Below are 21,797 nucleotides of genomic sequence, written 5' to 3'. Positions count from 1 at the left end.
TTCACCTCTTTGCACCTCCACATCATTGCCTGACTTCACCCCTGCTGCTGAAACCCGCATTCATGTCTTTATTACTGGGACTTGACTATTCCAGTGATCTTTTGGCTCACCGACCACATTCTACCCTCTATAAACTAGGACACCCAAAACTCTGCCCACATCCCAAGTCCCATTCGCCCACCACCCTTTTGATGCTTCACGGTTAATCATCATAGTATAAATCATAGAATCCCTCCAGTGCAGAAGGAGGCCATTCGGCCCATCGAGTCTGCACCGACCACAATCCCACCCAGGCCCTACCCCCACATATTTACCCGCTAATCCCTCTAACCTACGCATTTTAGGATTCTAAGGGGCAATTTTTAACCTGGCCAATCAACCTAACCCGCACATCTTTGGACTGTGGGAGGAAACCGGAGCACCCGGAGGAAACCCACGCAGACACGAGGAGAATGTGCAAACTCCACACAGACAGTGACCCGAGCCGGGAATCGAACCCGGGACCCTGGAGCTGTGAAGCAGCAGTGCTAACCACTGTGCTACCGTGCCGCCCTAAAGGCATATCTTAATTTTGAAAAATCTCTCCGTGGCCTCGCCCATCCCTAGCCTTAATCTCCTCAAGCCCCTCAACCCTCTGAGATATCGGAGCTGCTTGCACATTCCTGATTTTAATCTCACTCTCGGTGGCAGTTGTGCCTTCAGCTGTCAAGGTCGTAAGCTCTGGAATTCCTTCTCTATAAACGTCTCTGCTTTTTATCCCCCTCTCTTCTCCTTTAAGGCTAATTAAAACTTACACTTTGACAAAAGTTTTGATCACCTGCCCCTAGTATCTCCTTATGTGGCTTGGTGTCAGATTTTGTTTGCTAACACTCCAGAGAAGTGCCTCAGGGTGTTGAACTATGTCAAAGGCACTATATAAACCCAGCTTTTTACTGTGGTGTGCACTAACAATTTTGCACTCAGTTCTGTTGGCCTCGTTAACATTGCCTTAAATGTGAGTGCTTCTTATTGATTTATGACGAGAGATTGGTTTGACAGTAAGGCAGTATATTCCTATTCACAGGATGTGCTATGTAGGGCACTGATATACACCATGTTGCCTGTCTCTCTCTGCTCCCCTCTCATTTCTTGGACTCAAATTCTTCTGTGCATCATTCCTAGAATAGATGACTGGATCTGTTGAAGCACATTGTGTTTGGTGTGCTGATATTTTTGTTTCTGTTTGTTGCAGTTGTGGGCATGAAAAGTAGATAAGCAGCACCACCGGCCATATAATTGTGGCAATGTTTCTGTCGTATTCTGTAGTCCAGTTTCTTGATGTTTAAAGTAAATGAGGTACAGTGGGCCTTCAATAATTCCTGCAAAAGCAGGAACCCCTTGCACCTAGGCAGGTGAAAGCTCATGGAATGTTTTCCTGCTGCAAGGCATCTTCAGCAGCTCACTGACTGGTGTCTCTGTTGTTGCAGAGGAAACCGAGAGTGCCTAAGCCGAGCTTCAAGCAGCCGTCAAAGCAGCACGGAGAATGAGCTGAAGTCCTCTGAACCTCGTCCATGGAGTAGCACAGATTCCGACAGCTCAAACCGCAGTTTGAAGCCACCCGTAACCAAAGCAAGCAGCTTCAGTGGGATTTCCATTCTGACCCGAGGAGACAGCATTGGCAGCAGTAAGAGTGGCAACAGAGTCTCCAAAACAGGTGCGCATTTCACCAATACATTTCAGAGAGCTGCTTTCTGTACTGTTCCTGCATTTATAATCCGTTGGTTTGAGGCCTCTTGCTGAGGCTCAAAGTTTTCTTTCCTCCTCGGTTTTGCATTTGCAAGGTCATGGCTTGTCATTCCAGACCAAGTGCTATGCTGCTCAGGGCTCACCTTGATCTGGCTGCTAACACGTTGTACCTGAGCAGTTGAAGTAGGTAGCCACCCATTTGGTTTTCCAAAAGCAAAATGCTCCTGGATGCTGGAAAAGGTCAGCAGGTCTGGCAGCATCTGTGGAGGGACACAGAATTAACATTTCAGGTTGATGACCTTTCAACAGAAGCCAGTAAAGCATTGAAAGTCCTTCCAGGATGTGACAGGATAGATGCAGGAAGGTTGCTCCCCTTGCCTGAGGGCAGTCTAGAATTAGGGGGGCACAGCCTCAGAATAAGACTATTTGGAACTGAGATGAGGAGATATGTGGGAGATATTTATACTGTAGGGTGAGGGAATGAAAGATGAGTCATAGCAGGAAAGACTAAGGGGTGGCAGTCTATAGGGAGAAGGTGTGAATGGCCAAACAGCAGAGAAGCTAAAGTCAGAGGGTAAGCTGTGACAGATGAAGAAGTGGGAGGAGTGGGGAGATGGGTGGGAGAGAGGTAAAATTGAGAAAAGGCTCAGTCATTAAGGATGTTCAATACATTCCACATATTGAAGTCATCAAAGGATATGGGGATAGTGCAGGAAAATGCCTTTGAGTTGGAAGGTCAGCAGGGTGAATGGCAGAGCAGACTTGAGGGGCCAAATGGCCTACTCCTCCTCTTTCCTATGGAAGTTCATCAACCTGAAGCAGTAACTCTATTCCTCTCCACAGATGATGCCTGACCTGCTGAGTGTAGCCACCATTTTCTTTCCATCCTTGTGGAGAAGTGTCCAGTTTGCACGCGATGTCTTCTCACGAACAACATGGCCAAGATTGGGAACTAGTCACCCAGAATCATGGGAACAAACTGTTGTTCTGTGTCCCTGTAGCATGACATGGTGACACACTGGAGTAGGTTGCCTCACTGCCAGATTGCACCATTTCATTTGGCGCTGTGCTGGGTTGTGTCATGTTGAGAGGTGCTTATTTCATGCTTCCATCAGGCACCCAGAAAAACCCTGATATCTTGGGCCAGCCTGTTCCACAGCTGCCAGGAAGCAACTGTAATCCCAGCTCTGACTGAACTTTTTAGCTTTGAGCCCAGAAGGATGTTGTCCTCTTAACAAGCAAAGGTCGCAGCTCCTGACCCCGTCACCTATGTCAGTGGAACCATTCCATTCTGGACTGCAACTGTCAAAATGTGAACTGTCTCCTCAAAAGGAGACAAAATTTAAAACTCATTTATTTTGTCACCTTTCCTTAGATTGAAACCAAGTTCCTGTCACAGCGATTGTTTCCTTTTACATGACAATTTCTTGCGGGCTTATCTAACACTTGTCTCCATCTGCTTTTTGGCTGAAACCACAGAAAAATGGTGCAAATAAAGAACAAAGAAAATTCCAGCGCAGGAACAGGCCCTTCGGCCCTCCAAGCCTGCACCGACCATGCTGCCCGACTGAACTAAAACCCCCTACCTTTCCGGGGACCATATCCCTCCATTCCCATCCTATCCATGTATTTGTCAAGACGTCCCTTAAAAGTCACTACCGTATCTCCTTCCACTACCTCCCCCGGCAGCGGGTTCCAGGCACCCACTACCCTCTGTGTAAAAACTTGCCTCGTACATTCCTTTAAACCTTGCCCCTCACACCTTAAACCTGTGCCCCCGAGTAATTGACTCTTCCACCCTGGGAAAAAGCTTCTGACTATCCACTCTGTCCATGCCCCTCATAATCTTGTAGACTCCTATCAGGTCTCCCCTCAACCTCCATCGTTCCAGTGAGAACAAACCAAGTTTCTCCAACCTCTCCTCATAGCTAATGCCCTCCATACCAGGCAACATGCTGGTAAATCTTTTCTGTACCCTCTCCAAATGTTTGCTCAGGTGTTAAATTGAGGCATAGATTGTGCCGTCTTGGGATCTGAATTCTTGCGAACCATTGACATACGCATTTTTATAAAAAGGGAACAGAACGAATTGAGAACCAGTTAAAATTCAATGCAAATATTTTCAATGTGGGAGAAATAAAGAAAAAGTAAACTTTTGGCCGATTAGCAATTATTGTATTTCTATGGCATGATGATGCTTTTTGATGTATTACATTATCTGAGTTCTTTCCCTTTGTGTCACGCACTGAGTTGACATCCATTTTTTTGTGGTTGTGGTATGAGCTTGTGTGACCTGCGAGAATTGAACAATAGAATTAAATAGGTGCTGTTTGGTTTGGGGCTGTAATATAAAGTTTGTGCGGCAGTCAAGTTTCATAAGATTGTTCGTTCTGTGTTGTAAGAATTGGGACTCCTGTTCTAGGCTTGCCACTCGGGACTCCTGAATTAACGTCATCAGGTTATGTGCAAGCCTCTGCACAGCAACCTGGGAGGACCGTCCTGTCTAATTCTGCACAACAGCAGCAACTGCCACCTACACCTCAGCAACAACCAATGACTAATCACATGATATCACAGGTGAGTCATCATTCAGTGTCCTTCCCCTTTACATCAAGTGCACTAGATTATTTGATTGCGTTGTTGCAGAAAGTGGGGGCTACCGAGTTGGACATGAATTGAGAAGAAACACATTGTAAAGTGGTTAATACAGTGGAGCTTGCTTAATATCTTATCTTGTCCAAATTCTTTTTCTGTCTTTATTTAACCATAACATGTCCAGGAGAAAAATTTGTTTCTGTATATAATGCAAGCAAGAAAAAATTCTGAGCTGTGCCAAAATGAATTGAAACTTGCAGTCTTTCCTGATTTCAGTGTTACGTTATCTCAGTATTGTGGTGTTTTAGACGGCAGTCAAACAGAAAGATCTGCCGACATCTCGTCACAGTGAGTGTGATTGGCAGCTTTCCAGTTTTCTTCATGGGGTTCACTTGACACAATGATGGAGGCTGATGGTCTCAGTACCACACTTCCATTGTTCCACTGAGGAACCAAAAAAGTTTGAAGAGACAGCAGTGAAACCACTTCAATGCATGAGCAGAAATTTTAGAACAAGCATTACAGGGCAGCACAGTGGTTAGCGCTGCTGCCTCACAGCACCAGGGACCCGGGTTCGATTCCCAGCTTCGGTCACTGTCTGTGTGGAGTCTGCACATTCTCCCCGTGTCTGCGTGGGTTTCCTCCGGGTGCTCCGGTTTCCTCCCACAGTCCACAAATGTGCAGGTTAGGTTGATTGGCCAAACTAAATTGCCCTTAGTGTCAGGGGGACTAGCAGGGTAAATGTGTGGGGCTATGGGGATAGGCCTTGGGTGGGATTGTGGTCGGTGCAGACTCGATGGGCCGAATAGTCTCCTGCACTGTAGGGACCCTATGATTCTAGGATTTGTATAAATTTACCCGGCAACAGGAAATCTGAATGCGGAAATTGGACCAGTTTTGGGGTTTTCTTTTTGTCTGTTTCCTCTTTTGAAGGTGTCTCATGCTACTGTATGGTTTCATGACCAGCAGCAGACCTGCGGTGGCACAGTGGTTAGCACTGCTGCCTCACAGTGCCAGGGACCTGGGTTCAATTCCCAGCTCGGGTGACTGTGCAGTCTGCACGTTCTCCCCCCGTGTCTGCGTGGGTTTCCTCCGGGTGCTCCCGTTTCCTCCCACAGTCTGAAAGACGTGCTGGTTAGGTGCATTGGCCATGCTAAATTCTCCCTCCGTGTACCCGAACAGGCGCCGGAGTGTGGCGACTAGGGGATTTTCACAGTAACTTCATTGTAGTGTTAATGTAAGCCTACTTGTGACACAAAAAAGCTTTAAAACCTTCAGTGCATGTGAAGCTTGTTCATTTATTGCCAGGCTATGTCGTCATGGGTGGTCTTGGGGTTCCGCAGTGTTAATAAGGCAGTGATGTTGTTCTTGCTCAATATTCCGAAGCATGTTCTTTCCACTTGATAGTGATCTGGTATGGCTGGCCCTTTTTGGTTGCCCCTCTAACTCAGGATCTCAGACAATGTCTCACTTATACTGAGATCAGGAGCTCAACACAGAGTTGGGCTCTAGCCTAGGGCCAACTGTTGAGTGCCACACCAGAGGGTACAGATATTCATTTTCTCATTAGGATTGAGATTCCTCAGACATTGGGAGCTGTTCTGGGGACCTTTAGGCCTGAGACCAGTATCCTCTTGGATGGTTTGCCAGTTCTATTCAGGAGCATTTAAACTAAGTTAACCATGCGAATGTACAAATCTCTCCTCCTCCCTGGCTCCAACCGAACTTCCTCCTGACCCAGGATCTGCGTCCTCGCTCCCCAATGGCATGGCTTCCAATGCTACCTCTCCATAGGGCCCGGCCTGATCACTTGGCCCCCAGAGAGTCATCCCCTGAAAGGGGGCCACGTTACCACAATAAGCCTGAACTCCACTTTCCTGTCTACTCTCAATACTCTTTGACATCTAAGTCAATGAAGAATAAACCGACCTCAACCTGAACAAGACACAATGACCCAGCATCCACTGCTCTCTGAGTCAGGGAACTCCCAAAAACTAACGACCCTCTGAGGAAAAAAAAATCTCCGCATCTCCGTCTCAAATGGGACACCTCTTGTGTTTAAACAGTGTCCCCGAGATCGAGTTTCTCCCAGAAGAAAAGCATCCTCTGAACATCTACCCTGTCAAATCCCCTCAGGATCTTCTACGTTTCATTCAGATCACCTCCCATTCTTCCCAACTCTAATGGGTGTAAACCCAATTCACCAATCTTTAGTGACATGAAAGCAATCCCCATCCACACGCCATCCCAGGACTCAGTCGAACGAACCTTCTCCGAACTGCTTCCAAAGCAAATATATCCCTTATTAAGAAAGGTGACTAAAATTGCACTTACTCTCTCTCTGCTCTCACTGTGCTCTCACTCTGGGTGCTGCTGCTGCTCTTTTATCCTCTCGTCTGCACTTTTTTTTAAACCGTGAACCTTTTCAGGTGTGAAAATTGCAGTGATTGGCCCATCCATGAGTGTAACATAGAAGAAACATAGAAACCCTACAGTGCAGAAGGAGGCTATTCGGCCCATCGAGTCTGCACCGACCACAATCCCACCCAAGCCCTACCCCCACATATTTACCCGCTAATCCCTCTAACTACACATCTCAGGGGCAATTTTTAACCTGGCCAATCAACCTAACCCACACATCTTTGGACTGTGGGAGGAAACCGGAGCACCCGGAGGAAACCCACGCAGACACGAGGAGAATGTGCAAACTCCACACAGACAGTGACCCGAGCCAGGAATCGAACCCGGGACCCTGGAGCTGTGAAGCAGCAGTGCTAACCACTGTGCTACCGTGCCGCCCACAGCGAGCAGTGACCTGATCAGTGATTTTTCGCACAGGATAGATCTGATGCACCCTGTTTCTGTGCCAGGCTTGCACAATGAGCAATAATTTGGACCTTATTCACGTGCTTATTAATAAGGCCAATCATCTGGAGTGTGGAGCTGTTAGGAATCCCAGTGTGTACATTGACCTGTGGACGTCGGCTTGTGGTAGATAGTAGAAGAAGTCCATTACTGGAGCTCCTGAATAGCATGTCGATGAAAGGGAGCTCGTTACACTGCTCCATTTCAAAGGTGAATTTGAGTGCAGGATGGAATGCATTAAGGTTTGGAAGGAAATTTTTACTTGTAGCTGCAGATTCAAATACAGCAAAGGAGTCATCTGTGTATCAGAAGTTCGGTTAGGTCTGGGGTCATTGCAGCAAGATCCACTAATCGGTTATTTCCTACTTGGAGAGAGCCCGCCTTGGATACTGGCTATCTAGATCAGATCATTGCTCGCTGTATATCACACACACTCACAGACCAAAATCCACCACTTTCATGCCTAAAAGTGCCCAGACTACCTCAAATTAAGAAGTCTCACAACACCAGGTTAAAGTCCAGCCGGTTTATTTGGAATCATGAGCTTTTGGAGCACTGCTCCTTCATCAGTGCTCCGAAAGTTCGTGCTACCAAATAAACCTGTTGGACTTTAACCTGGTGTTGTGAGACTTCTTACTGAGTCCACCCCAGTCCAACATCATGGCTCCCTCAAATTCTGCTGTAAGTAAGGGTACACTAGGTCAAAAATTTGAGCAACATGTTGTTGCCTTCGAACTCGGGTTGACTGACACTGGACTAAGACACTCAAACTCTCGAATTATTGTACAACAAATTTCCTTTCTTGTGCTGTACCAGGTTGCCACAAAATTACACCAGGCATCAAACTTCGTTATACACAATGTAACTAACCTCTGACCTAGTCTGTTATCCACACACATATTCAAAAGGTGTCAAAGCTTCACAAAATATCCAAGCTCATGACTTGATCTTCGAGATACTACCCATGGCAAGCTGAACTGATCAGATTCCCTGCTGATGGGTTTTGTTCCCATGTCTCCGAGTCCCAGACTCTGAGGTCTTGTTGCTCCTTCTACAGTGGTTGATTCCATGTTGTTGCTGCTAATGTCTCTTTGTCTCCTTCTCCTCTTCAGATCCTGCTTCCAGTCACATACTCACAGCACAGGCACTAATCACTGGCTTTTTGGTCACGAATACTGAGTCGTGCCTCTGCAGGGAGTCGTGATTCTCTCAGCAACGGGGATTTGTGTTCAATCACTTTCTGTTCAAGGCAGCTACCGTCAAATGAATTCATATGTTTGTTCCACAGCTGCACACCCTGTTCTTTACTGCTCCCACAACCCTTTGCTTGGTACAGAGTTAGCCCTTTTAACCATCAGGCTTTGCTGGTGTCTTCACTTGCTGGTGTCTTCACTTGCTGGTGTCTCATGAATACCCATCAGGCTACAAGGTGTAACCAGTTGTTTCATGCTGCTACAAGGCAGTGGCAATCTGACTGCTACTTTCCACTAACAGGATGCTGTCCTCGAAGATGTTTTGCCAACCATACGGATGAGTGATGTCTATGAATTTCGGTGCCAGTATGCAATCAGGGATGTAGGCCATGTATCCCAACAAATGGAAGATTATACCAAATAACACGTTGCTTTGGCAGTTCACAATACACAGAGTACTGACCGTACTCAACCAACCTGTGCTTGCAAAACTCAGAACACAGTATCTAATGTCAGATGTGATGCTGTGATTGAACAGCACTTGCTGAACAATCCCAAGTATGCTGACAATTAACACGAGCAATTTTAAGATTGTCACTTGGGCTCGCAATGTATTGCGAGAAGCTGCATATATTCAAATAGGGGCCTGTCTACAGATAAGAGGAAGATGTCCAGCCATTGCACCTTTTTTGAACAAACAATAGCTACCTGGTGCATTTGCCATGACACCATCTCAGCCAATTTGAGCCAACCAAAAGCATCCTTTACTCATGCAGTATAAATTGTTACCTTTTGAAATTTGGCATTTTTGTGTCTGTCCTGATGAGCGCAAGACACAACGCTTCAACAGCACGGCTTTTTCCAGCAATACTTAAACTCTGAACCCCCAAAATCCATTTGTATTCTGATCAATTAAATCTGGCTACATTGTATGCTGCCTGAAGACAGTTTAGAATTTCTCTAGGGAAGAACTCTACCTGTTGAATTCCTCTGTCAGCTTATAGGCATTAAAGTCCAGGATTCCTCTGAAGAGGGGGAGGTAGTTCTAGAGGGCGTTTCATCTTGACCAGAGCTAATAATTTATAGAAGTCTTCAGAGCTAGTAGTTTATAGACGTCTTCAGTATTCAGATCACACAAAGCCTTGACCTGTTCCCCCTGGGTGTCCTGATGCTGGAGGTAGCAATTTTCCTCTAGATTTCAGACAGGCTGCAACCATTAACTTCAATGAGTTTCTCATGCCCATTTCCCTGTGATTTAGGGCTATGCTTGGGCTAACAGACACAAAATATCCAAATCCATTCCCATTCGAGTTGCAAACCCTTGTGCTAGACCAAAGTTACGGCTTTGACAGTCATCTTCCTTTCTTGACATGGAATATCTACCATTCAATGCTGCCTCACAGCGCCTGGGACCCGGGTTCGATTCCGGCCTCAGGTCAGTGTCTGTGTGGAGTTTGCACGTTCTCCCCGTGTCTGCGTGGGTTTCCTCTGGGTACTCCATTTCCTCCTCCAGTCCAAAGATGTGTAGGTTAGGTGGGTTGGCCATGCTAAATTGCCCCTTTGTTTCCAAAGATGTGTAGGTTAGGGGGGCAAATATGTGAGGGCTTGGGGCGGGGTAGATGCTCTGTCAGAGAGTTGGTGGAGACTCAAAGATGTGCGGGTTAGGTTGATTGGCCATGCTAAAATTGCCCCTTAGTGTTATGAGATGCGTAGGTTAGAGGGATTAGTGGGTAAATATGTAGGGATATGGAGGTAGGGCCTGGGTGGGATTGTGGTCGGTGCAGACTCGATGGGCCGAATGGCCTCCTTCTGTACTGTAGGGTTTCTATTTCATCTATTTCTATTTCAATGGGCCGAATGGCCGTCTTGTGCACTGTAGGGAGTCTATGAATTATTCAGAATTTCTGGATTGTGCCGCCAAGCATATGAATGCATTGTTAGCAGGTTTGGCTGGACAGATCTACTCTGGTCCTGCCGCATGACATCAAGTTCACTCAGCTGGCTCCGTCCGTGAAAGGGCTGCACAGTAGTCACTGGCAGAATAAGGTTCTTTCACAGTCAACTGCTGCTGCCCTTTGTAAAACCAAAGCTGCTGGAACAGTTTGTGTTGAATTTGAGTGGGTGGGCCTAACATTTGGCATTTTGTTTCACGACTATCTTTTAATGGGTCAGCGGAGAGGGAAGAAGTTGCTCCAAGTCTTCAGGGTGCAACGGCACATCTTGCAGACAATTTCTGGAATGGCTCTGAGAAACGAGACCTTTTCCAAGCATGCTTGAAGCTCAGATGAAAGGCTGAAGCAGAGCCCAGTAAATTCTGATAGTCTAATACTATATGGTGGTTCCCACATCATAAAGGTTTCGTTGTGGTTTGGGGCTTCTAACCTCTCAATAATGACTTACTGAATCATGAATGGCCAGGGCGGGCAGTACCGACACAGTGCACCAGAATCTGCACCATTGTGGCAACCTTTTTGGTGGTTAGCGCTGCTGCCTCACAGCACCAGGGACCCGGGTTTGATTCCCGGCTCGGGTCACTGTCTGTGTGGAGTTTGCACATTCTCCCCATGTCTGTGTGGGCTTCCTCCGGGTGCTCCGGTTTCCTCCCACAGTCTGAAAGATGTGCTGGTTAGATGGATTGGCCATGCTAAATTCTCCCTCAGTGTACCCGAACAGGAGTGTGGCGACTAGGGGATTTCACAGTAACTTCATTGCAGTGTTAATGTAAGCTGACTTGTGACTAATAAATGAACATGAATAAATAAACGGACTAGCTTCAGTTATCATAGAATTCCTGCAGTACAGAAGGAGGCCATTCGGCCCATCGCGCCTGTACTGACCGCAATCCCACCCAGGCCCTACTCCTGTAACCCCACACATTTCCCCTGCTAATCCCCCTGACACTAAGGGGCAATTTAGCATGGCTAATCCACCTAACCTGCACATCTTTGGGCTGTGGGAAGAAACCGGAGCACCCGGAGAAAACCCACACAGACACGGGGAGAATGTGCAAACTCCACACAGACAGTAACCCGAGGCCGGACTGGCGCTGTGAGGCAGCAGTGCTAACCACTGTGCCACCGGGCTGTTCCTTGTAGTCTTTCAGACTGACATACAAGTGGAGACAGAGAGTTTGGTCACACCCAGCAGTATGCCATTCGGGGCTCTCAATTACACTCTTTAGGACAGTCCAGATTTATCCACGTATTTCTCAATCCCATGTTTATAAATTTGATATTATTAGAAAGCTCCACTGTATTCTAAAATGTTCCGTTATTCTTCCTAGAATAGCCCAGTGAAGGGCAGTGGTTCCCAATGTGTTGACTTGGTGAAAAAGGGATAGTTAAGAGTCATTCAGATCCAAGTTTTGAACCTGTGTTTCATGGACATCAAAAGCTGGAAATAATAAGCGAAGATTTTGGATTAACTAAAAAGTCTTGCTCGTACTCTAAAGAAAAGGCTCAATTGGATTATAAAGACCCAATCAGTCAATTTCCATTTTTTATTGGAAAGGATTCCAGGACGTTTGCCACTGTTTTGGAGATGACCTTCCCCGTTTCTGCTTTTCTATCAGTGTTCCTGTTTAAAAGTCATTTTACAGGGGGCTTTGATGCTTGAGTTCTCGAGCCTGAGATCAGTGAGCTATGTAAAAAGAACTTCCATCAGTGGCAAAAAAATAGGTACAACTGCAATTGAATTTGCTCAACAAGTGAAATGTTTTATTTGCATGGTGTGGATAGAGTCCTTTTACTGCCCTCTACTGGCTAGTCCTGAAATCATTTAAAAGCTCAACCTTTTTGGACAGTTATCAACATTATAATGTTGCAGTACTTGGTTTCTGCCACAAGAGTTTGCAGTATGGTTATACTAATATCTAGTAACAGATAAGCCATGTCTCGGAAACTCTGTCATCCTACAAGGGTTTTAAAACAGAAGGAAAAGCACTTCAGACACTACCCTTTTAAAGCCCTTGCACCATGCCTAGCTGCCCTGAGCAGGTGACCCACTTGTGTCTCTGCTTCAGTTGTGTTTCTCCTGCTGTCAGCAGGAGATCCTTTTGTTGCTCGTCACTCTGGGAAGAGAAGTTCCATTTTTGTCTGTTCTATTTTGAGGTTTAATCTTTTTGAAAGTCAAGGCCATTCCCAGGTTGAAAGTGTTTGAATTTGTCTACTCGCACTAAGTGGCCAAACACCTTTTTGGCAGCAGGCGTTTCTTGGCCAAACAGCTCCAGGATTTCAGATATGTATCCATGTCAATTCCCATGAATCCTTTCCAGTGGCTAACACACAGCACCTGTCTTTGCTGTCTTCTGTCCTAAAGCCTGCTCCAAAACTAGTGCAATAGCTCAGCACAATGGACTAATATACTGGGCTGCAAGCACAGCGAGATGTCCGTTTCCGCTTCTGTGTACAAGCTCAGGACAGATAGAGAATTTAATTTGAGAGCTCTGAGGCTCTGATTGGTGCCACTGACCAACATGAGCCCCCCCCCCCCCCCCCCAATTGGTTGGGGCCCTGTGCCTAGGTACAGCCCCCAATTGGTTGGGGCCCTGTGCCTAGGTACAGCCCCCAATTGGTTGGGGCCCTGTGCCTAGGTACAGCCCCCAATTGGTTGGGGCCCTGTGCCTAGGTACAGCCCCCAATTGGTTGGGGCCCTGTGCCTAGGTACAGCCCCCAATTGGTTGGGGCCCTGTGCCTAGGTACAGCCCCCAATTGGTTGGGGCCCTGTGCCTAGGTACAGCGTGCTTCATTTTAAGTCCGTCTCTGCCCATGGTTGGGGAAAAGAAAGTTTAAAAGGACTTGTTACTTTGCAGTGTGGTTGATAGATGCAGAGCTACATTTATTGTCCACCTCTAGTTTCCTTGAGAAGGTTGCGGTGAGCTGCCTTCTTGAAGTACTGATGTGCATGTTGTGATGGAGCTCCCCATATGGATTTTAGTTGGGAATTCCAGAATTTTGACCCTGCGGCAATGGCGGGGAGGTGGGGGGAGTGAATTATGTCAAGGTCAGGATAGTGAGAGATTTGGAAGGAAACATGGAGGTAGTGATGTTCTACGACGTTCCGTTTTTGCTTTTCCCAGTTGTAGAAGTTACAGGGGAGGGAGATGCTGTCAAAGTTACCTTGGTGAGTTGTTGCAATGTGTGCTGTTACTGACGCATTCTGCAGTCAGTGATGCTGGTAGAATAGATGGATATGGAGACAACTGGCAGAAGCAGAACCAAGTAAGCCATTCTGTCCTGAGTGGTGGTGAGCTGCTTCAATGTCACTACAATGTCACTCTTTGTTCGACTGGAGCAGGACTGAGGGAGAGATTCTTAGCAGGAGTGCTGAGGGTAAGCAAAGTACTGATTTATTTATTTATTTAATTGTATTCCTTGTTTGTTTCGCGGGCTTTTTTCAAGGTTTTAAATTAAAGGAAGTGAGGTCAGCTGAAGGGGATTCTGGGAGGTTGAGTTCTTAGTATAAAAGTCAGTTACCTGGGGGCTTCGACCTCTTTGTTCGACTGGAGCATAAAAAGCCGGCCGCACTATACAGCGGGCAGCGTCGGGAGCGGGCAGTGGAGTGTGTGGGAAGCAGAGTGTGAGCTATAAGGGCTTTGGTTCACAGGGCTTAGGCTGAAAGGGCGAGGCAAGGTAAGATATTTTTATCCAAACCTGTATCGGATAAGGGTAACTATGAGCGATAGGCCAGTTCGGTGCTTCCGGTGTGGGATGTGGGAGTTCCTGGAAACACCTAGCCTCCCAGAGTTTCACATTTGTGCCAGGTGCGTGGAACTGCAGCTCCTGAGGGACTGCGTCACGGAACTGGAGCTGCAGATTGCTGACCTTGGTCTAGTCAGGGAGAATGAGAGAATAATTGACATGAGTTATAGGGAACGAGTTACACCGGGGCATCGGGAGGAAGACACGTGGGTCACAGTTAGGAGGAGTAAAGGTCAGAAGGGTAACGTACCAGAGAGTACTCCAGTGGCTGTCTCTCATAATAGGAAGGGCTCGGCGACAGGTGTGAGAGGGGAGGGGAGTGAGCAATTAGAGAGGGGTCACCTGTGGTTGTCCCACTCCAAAACAAGTATATTGTTTTGGATAGTGTGGGGGAGGATGACTCTCCAGGGGTAAGCCACAGTGACCAGTCAGGCTCTGTGGCCCGGAAAGGAAAGAGAGGGGTTAGGAGAGCAATAGTGGTGGGGGACGCGTCGGTTAGAGGCACGGACAGGCAATTCTGTGGGTGCGAACGGGACTACAGGATGGTAGTCTGCCTACCTGGTGCTGGGGTCATGGATGTCTCCAAGCGGATAGGAGGCATCTTAAAAGGGGAAGATAAAGAAACGGATGTCATTGTACACATTGGTGCAAATGACGTAGATAGGAAGAGCAGGGGGATCCTACGAGAGCAATTCAGGGAGTTGGGAAATAGGCTAAAAAGTAGGGCCTCCAGGGTGGCCATCTCTGGGCTGCTCCCAATGCCTCGTGCCAGTGAGGCTAAGAATAGGGAGTTAGTAAAATTGAATGCTTGGCTAAAGGACTGGTCCAGGAGGGAGGGCTTCATTTTCCTAGATCAATGGGAAGTTTTCAGGAGAGGATGGCACCTGTACAAGAAGGACGGGTCACAACTAAGTTGGAAGGGCACGAATATCCTGGCTGGGAGTTTTGCTAGTGCAGTTCGGGGGGGTTTAAACTAGTATGGCAGGGGGGAGGGGATCAAAATATTAGGTCTACAAGTGTAGAGGCTGGGGACGAGCTTGGGGCTGGGACAAGGCTGGCAAAGAAGAAGAGCACTCTGGGGGAGGATGACCTCACTGGGCCTGGAGGTCTGGAGTGCTTATACTTCAATGCAAGGAGCGTAGCAGGTAAGACAGATGAACTTAGGGCCTTAATGCTCACGAGGAATTTGGATGTGGTTGCGGTGATAGAGACTTGGTTGAAAGAGGGACAGGACTGGCAGCTGAATATTCCGGGGTACAAGTGTTTTAGGCGAGACAGAGGAGGGGCCAAAAGAGGTGGGGGAGTAGCAGTATTAGTTGGAGAGCATATTACAGCGGTGCAGAGGGAGGACAATTCAGAGGGGTCGTGTAACGAGTCACTCTGGGTGGAGCTTAGAAACAGGAAGGGCGCAGTCACTATGTTGGGGGTGTACTACAGGCCCCCCAACAGCCCAAGGGAAGTGGAAGAACGGATATGTCAGGAGATACTGGATAGGTGCAGGAAAAATAGGGTTGTTGTAGTGGGAGACTTCAATTTCCCTGGTATAGACTGGAAATCGCTGAGAGCAGGGACTCTGATTGGGGAGGAATTTGTAAAATGCGTACAGGAGGGTTCTTTGGAACAATATGTAGATAGCCCGACTAGAGAGGGGGCTATACTGGACCTCGTACTGGGGAATGAGCCCGGTCAGGTCTTCAAAGTTTCGGTAGGGGAACATGTGGCAAATAGAGACCACAATTCTGTTAGCTTTAGGATAGTGATGGAAAAGGATGAGTGGTGTCCCAAGGGTAAGGTGTTGGATTGGGGGAAGGCTAACTTTAGTGGGATTAGGCAGAAATTGGCAGCTCTTGATTGGGAGAGGCTGTTTGAGGGTAAATCCACATCTGGCATGTGGGAGTCTTTTAAGGAACAGTTGTTAGGGCTACAGGACAGGCATGTGCCTGTTAAAAAGAAGGATAGGAAGGGTAGGATTCGAAAACCGTGGATAACCAGGGAAATTGAGGGACTGGTCAAAAAGAAAAGAGAGGCGTACGGTAGGTCCAGGCAGCTAAAAACGGAGGGAGCTCTGGAGGAGTACAAAGAAAGTAGGAAAGAACTCAAACGGGGAATTAGAAGAGCAAAAAGGGGTCACGAAATGTTCTTGGCAGACAGGATTAAGGAGAATCCCAAGGCATTTTATTCATACGTTAGGAACAAAAGGGTTGTCAGGGAAAGAATCGGACCTCTCAGGGACAAAAGTGGGGAATTATGCTTGGAGCCCAAAGAAGTAGGGGAGATCCTAAATGAATACTTTGCGTCGGTATTCACAAAGGAGAGGGATGTGTTGACTGGGAGTGTCTCGGAGGGGAGTGTTGAACCGTTGGAGAAAATCTCCATTACAAAGAAGGAAGTGTTAGGTTTGTTAGAGAATTTAAAGACTGACAAATCCCCAGGGCCTGATGGAATCTATCCAAGGCTGCTCAGGGAGACGAGAGATGAAATCGCTGGGCCTCTGACACAAATCTTTGACTCGTCACTGGACGCAGGTGAGGTCCCAGAGGATTGGAGGATAGCTAATGTGGTCCCGTTATTTAAGAAGGGTAGGAAGGATAACCCGGGTAATTATAGGCCGGTGAGTTTGACGTCCGTGGTGGGGAAGTTGTTGGAGAAGATTCTTAGAGATAGGATGTATGCGCATTTAGAAAGGAATAAACTCATTAACGATAGTCAGCATGGTTTTGTGAGAGGGAGGTCATGCCTCACTAACCTGGTGGAGTTATTTGAAGAAGTGACCAAAATGGTTGACGAGGGAAGGGCCGTGGATGTCGTCTATATGGACTTCAGTAAAGCGTTTGACAAAGTCTCTCATGGTAGGCTGGTGAAAAAGCTTGGATCTCATGGGATAAAGGGGGAGGTGGCTAGATGGGTGGAGAACTGGATTGGTCACAGAAGACAGAGGGTGGTAGTGGAAGGGTCTTTTTCCGGCTGGAGGCCTGTGACTAGTGGTGTTCCGCAGGGCTCTGTATTGGGACCTCTGCTGTTTGTGATTTATATAAATGATCTGGAAGAAGGAGTAACTGGGGTGATCAGTAAGTTTGCGGACGACACAAAACTGGCAGGACTTGCAGATAGTGAGGAACATTGTCAGAGGCTACAGAAGGATATAGATAGGCTGGAAATTTGGGCAAAGAAATGGCAGATGGAGTTCAATCCTGATTAATGCGAAGTGATGCATTTTGGTAGAAATAATGTAGGGAGGAGCTATATGATAAATGGCAGAACCATAAAGGGTGTAGATACGCAGAGGGACCTGGGTGTGCAAGTCCACAGATCCTTGAAAGTGACGTCACAGGTGGAGAAGGTGGTGAAGAAGGCTTATGGCATGCTTGCCTTTATAGGACGGGGCATAGAGTATAAAAGTTGGGGTCTGATGTTGCAGATGTATAGAACGTTGGTTCGGCCGCATCTGGAATACTGCGTCCAGTTCTGGTCGCCACACTACCAGAAGGACGTGGAGGCTTTGGAGAGAGTACAGAGGAGGTTTACCAGGATGATGCCTGGTATGGAGGGGCTTGGTTATGAGGAGAGATTGGGGAAACTGGGGTTGTTCTCCTTGGAAAGACGGAGGATGAGGGGAGACTTAATAGAGGTGTATAAAATTATGAAAGGCATAGATAGGGTGAACGGTGGGAAGCTTTTCCCCGGGTCGGTGGTGACGTTCACGAGGGGTCATAGGTTCAAGGTGAAGGGGGGGAGGTTTAACACAGATATCAGAAGGACATATTTCACACAGAGGGTCGTGGGGGCCTGGAATGCGCTGCCAGGCAGGGTGGAGGAGGCGGACACACTGGGAACGTTTAAGACTTATCTCGACAGCCATATGAACGGAGTGGGAATGGAGGGATACAAAAGAATGGTCTAGTTTGGACCAGGGAGCGGCGCGGGCTAATTGTTCATTGTTTCAAGGCTTCATTCTATGATCATCTTGCTGGTGCCAGTACAGAGCGAGACTGCGGATAGTTGGGAACCTGTCTCGGGGGCAGGGAATTCATATGGTGTTCGTGGAAGTGGAAATGACTAGGGTTGGGAAGCATTTTCCGATCAGGGCCATTGTGATCTCCTGGACTCGTTTCGATCGCCTCAGGGGGTCGGAGAGGAATTTCCCAGATTTTTTTTCCCCATATTGGCCCTGGGGTTTTTCACTCTGGGTTTTCGCCTCTCCCTGGAGATCACATGGTCTGGAATGGGGGGGTGGGGGTGAGTTAATAGGTTGTAATGAACAAAGCATCGTAGCTGTGAGGGACAGCTCGGTGGATAGGATATTGGTATGTAGATAGGCTGGAAAATTGGGCGGGGATCCTGGATTCAGGATTCAATCCTGGACCGGGGAGCGGCGCGGGCTTGGAGGGCCGAAGGGCCTGTTCCTGTGCTGTATTATTCTTTGTTCTTTGTTCTCTTGAGTCTTGTCGACAATGAAGTGGCTCTAATGGGAGTTGAGCTATTTGTTGCAGAGTACCCAGTCTCTGTCCTGCTCTCATTGCCATGTTGTGGCTGGTTCAGTTCAGTTTCTGGCCAGTGGTGACCCTCGGATGTCGATATTGTGCGAGCGCTGGTGCTGTTGAAGATCAAAGGATGGTGCTTGGGCTTTCTCTGGTTCAAGGTGGTCATGATCCAACTCTTGAGTAGATGAATGTTACCTGCCACTTGTCAGTACAAGGTTACTCAAGCCCTGTTATAAGCTAGCATGGGCTGCTTCATTATCAAAGAACAAAGAACAGTACAGCACAGGAAACAGGCCCTTCGGCCCTCCAAGCCTGTGCCGCTCCTTGGTCCAACTAGACCAATCGTTTGTATCCCTCCATTCCCAGGCTGCTCATGTGACTATCCAGGTAAGTCTTAAACGATGTCAGCGTGCCTGCCTCCACCACCCTACTTGGCAGCGCATTCCAGGCCCCCACCACCCTCTGTGTAAAAAACGTCCTTCTGATGTCTGAGTTATACTTCGCCCCTCTCACCTTGAGCCCGTGACCCCTCGTGATCGTCACCTCCGACTTGGGAAAAAGCTTCCCACCGTTCACCCTATCTATCCCCTTCATAATCTTGTACACCTCTATTAGATCTCCCCTCATTCTCCGTCTTTCCAGGGAGAACAACCCCAGTTTACCCAATCTCTCCTCATAGCTAAGACCCTCCATACCAAGCAACATCCTGGTAAACCTTCTCTGCACTCTCTCTAACGCCTCCACGTCCTTCTGGTCGTGCGGCGACCAGAACTGGACGCAGTACTCCAAATGTGGCCTAACCAGCGTTCTATACAGCTGCATCATCAGACTCCAGCTTTTATACTCTATACCCCGTCCTAGAAAGGCAAGCATACCATATGCCTTCTTCACCACCTTCTCCACCTGTGTTGCCACCTTCAAGGATTTGTGGACTTGCACACCCAGATCCCTCTGTGTTTCTATACTCCTGATGACTCTGCCATTTATTGTATAACTCCTCCCTACATTATTTCTTCCAAAATGCATCACTTCGCATTTATCCGGATTAAACTCCATCTGCCACCTCTTCGCCCAATTTTCCAGCCTATCTACATCCTGCCGTATTGCCCGACAATGCTCTTCGCTATCCGCAAGTCCAGCCATCTTCGTGTCATCCGCAAACTTGCTGATTACACCAGTTACACCTTCTTCCAAATCATTTATATATATCACAAATAGCAGAGGTCCCAGTACAGAGCCCTGCGGAACATCAGATGGGTTTTGAATGGAATATCCTGCAAGCGGCCTCTTGATGTTCTGATGGAGGATAGATCAGTGATGAAGTAGCTGAAAATGTTTAGACATGGGAGACTTTCCTGGGAAATGCCCTCCGTGATGCCCTAACGCTGTTGTGACTGAGCTCCAGCAACTACCGCCATGTTACCTTGTGTCGGGAACATGGGGCTTCAGAGCAAGAGAAGCCCTTTGGCCCTCAAGACTGCTCCGCCATTCAGTAAGATCATGGCTGATCTGACTGTGGTCTCAACTTCACTTTCCTGCCTGTTCCCCATAACCCATCCCCTTGTAGTGCAAAAAATCTGTCTAAGTCAGCCTTGAATAAATTCAATGACCCAACTTCCACTGCTGACTGGGGGACAGAATTTTACAGACTAAGAGAAGAAACGTGTCCTCACCCCTTTCTTAAAAGGGGGACCTCTTATTCGCAAACTGTATGGCTGCAGCCACTGCAGGGCTTTCCCTTTTAACTCCCATTGGTGCCATGCTCCTTCAAATGGTCACCTTGTGGTGAATGTGTATCCGTTCTGTGTCCTTCTGGTGAAACACAAGCTGGGGTTTGGTGAGTAGGTGGTGCTTGTCGATGCCCTGGAGTTTATTGGGCAGGAATTGACTGAATTTCCCTTTTTGTCGATGGAATGTACCAGGGAAATCCTCCATGTTGTCGGGAGATGCCGCTGTGAGCACTGTAGTGTGACAGCTTGGCTTGGAATCGGATCTGTGCTATGCTGGATTGGATCTTCAACACTTGAGGTCCATTTTGATTCAGGCACCAACCTACATTGATCCGATAACCTGAGAATCAGCAGAGCAACAATGCCATCGTATTGACCCCAACACACTCCCTTGGATACGCATACCTGATCTATAATAGCACCCTTACTGTCTGATGCAGCTGTACTCAGTGCTGATGCTGACTTTCTCTTACTGTTGATTCCAACACCAGCAAAGATCAGAGAGACTCCAGTATTCTCCTAGAAATCTGCACTTTCTGCTCTGAGCCAGCCACGCAGAGCCAGTAGTTTTCTGATTTTTGACGTTGATTGCCTGTTTCTCGGGGGAACATAGAATTTCACCCATTTGGAGCTCCAGGCCAGAAGCTACGGGCCACAGACTTTCTTTATTACTGATGGGATGTTTTCTTAATGCCTGTGAATGAGTAAGTTAATGAGCTGAGCAAGTTGGTCCCGTTATAGATCTGCAGATCAGGCCATCACAGATTAGGTTGTCATCACCATCATACTACCTCTGAGAAGAGAATAAGCCAGGTAGGTATAGGCCTGCCAGTCTAACATTAGGTGTGGCTAAGTTGTTTGAGGCTACAGTACAAAATAAAGTCACCAATTCGCCAGTAAGGCCTGGGTTAATGAAGGACAGTCAGCAAGAATTTCTGAAAAGATAAACACAAATTTCCTGGAGATTTTTTTGGAGGAAATGATGTGTAGTGAGAAAGGAAATGCGGTGGGGTTGTGTATCTGCATTTTCAAAGAGCATTTGATGATGCCATGTGAAAGAGTTGTTGGATGAAAGTTGAAGCTCATGGTAACATAGCGACAGTGGATGGGTAAGCATGGATCAGATGGTAGTTGAACAGAAAGCAGAGAGTACTGGCTAATGGATTTTTTTTGAATCGGATGGATGTAAACAGCCCACCAGTGAGCTGTGTTGCGATCGTTTCTCTTCCTAGTATATGTAAATGATCTGGACTTGGGGGAGGGTGGGGGGGGGGGGGGGGGGGGGGTGTCAGTATCTACAGATGACAGAAAAATAGGCAGCCTGGTTCTCAGGAGAACATGAAGGTCAGTGGATTGCCCAGGAAGTAACACTGCAAGTCAGTGTCATGCTGTCAAGCAAGTGTACTTCCAGACAGGAATTGAAAGATCTTGCAGGTAGTACCTACAGGAGAGACAAATGATTCGTACAGATTACTGCCACTTGGCTTAACCTTTGCAGCCACGTTTTTC

At 47.5% G+C, this 21,797-nt stretch overlaps 1 protein-coding gene across 18 annotated transcripts in view; it reads left to right on the top strand.

Annotated features, from left to right (window-relative positions):
- Window positions 1-21,797, top strand: part of r3hdm2 (R3H domain containing 2) — a 337,844-nt gene that overhangs the window by 233,448 nt on the left and 82,599 nt on the right. For all 18 annotated transcript variants that reach the window (XM_078201199.1, XM_078201196.1, XM_078201201.1 and 15 more), the window contains 2 exons: window positions 1,467-1,693; window positions 4,148-4,302. In XM_078201199.1, the coding sequence (XP_078057325.1) occupies window positions 1,467-1,693; window positions 4,148-4,302 (382 nt within the window). The remainder of the gene's footprint in view (window positions 1-1,466; window positions 1,694-4,147; window positions 4,303-21,797) is intronic.

This window comes from Mustelus asterias, chromosome X (genome assembly GCF_964213995.1).
Source record: "Mustelus asterias chromosome X, sMusAst1.hap1.1, whole genome shotgun sequence".
Classification (NCBI taxonomy): Eukaryota; Metazoa; Chordata; class Chondrichthyes; order Carcharhiniformes; family Triakidae; genus Mustelus; species Mustelus asterias.
The sequence above is the reverse complement of the archived record's forward strand: the minus strand, read 5'-3'. Positions and strand labels throughout refer to the sequence as shown.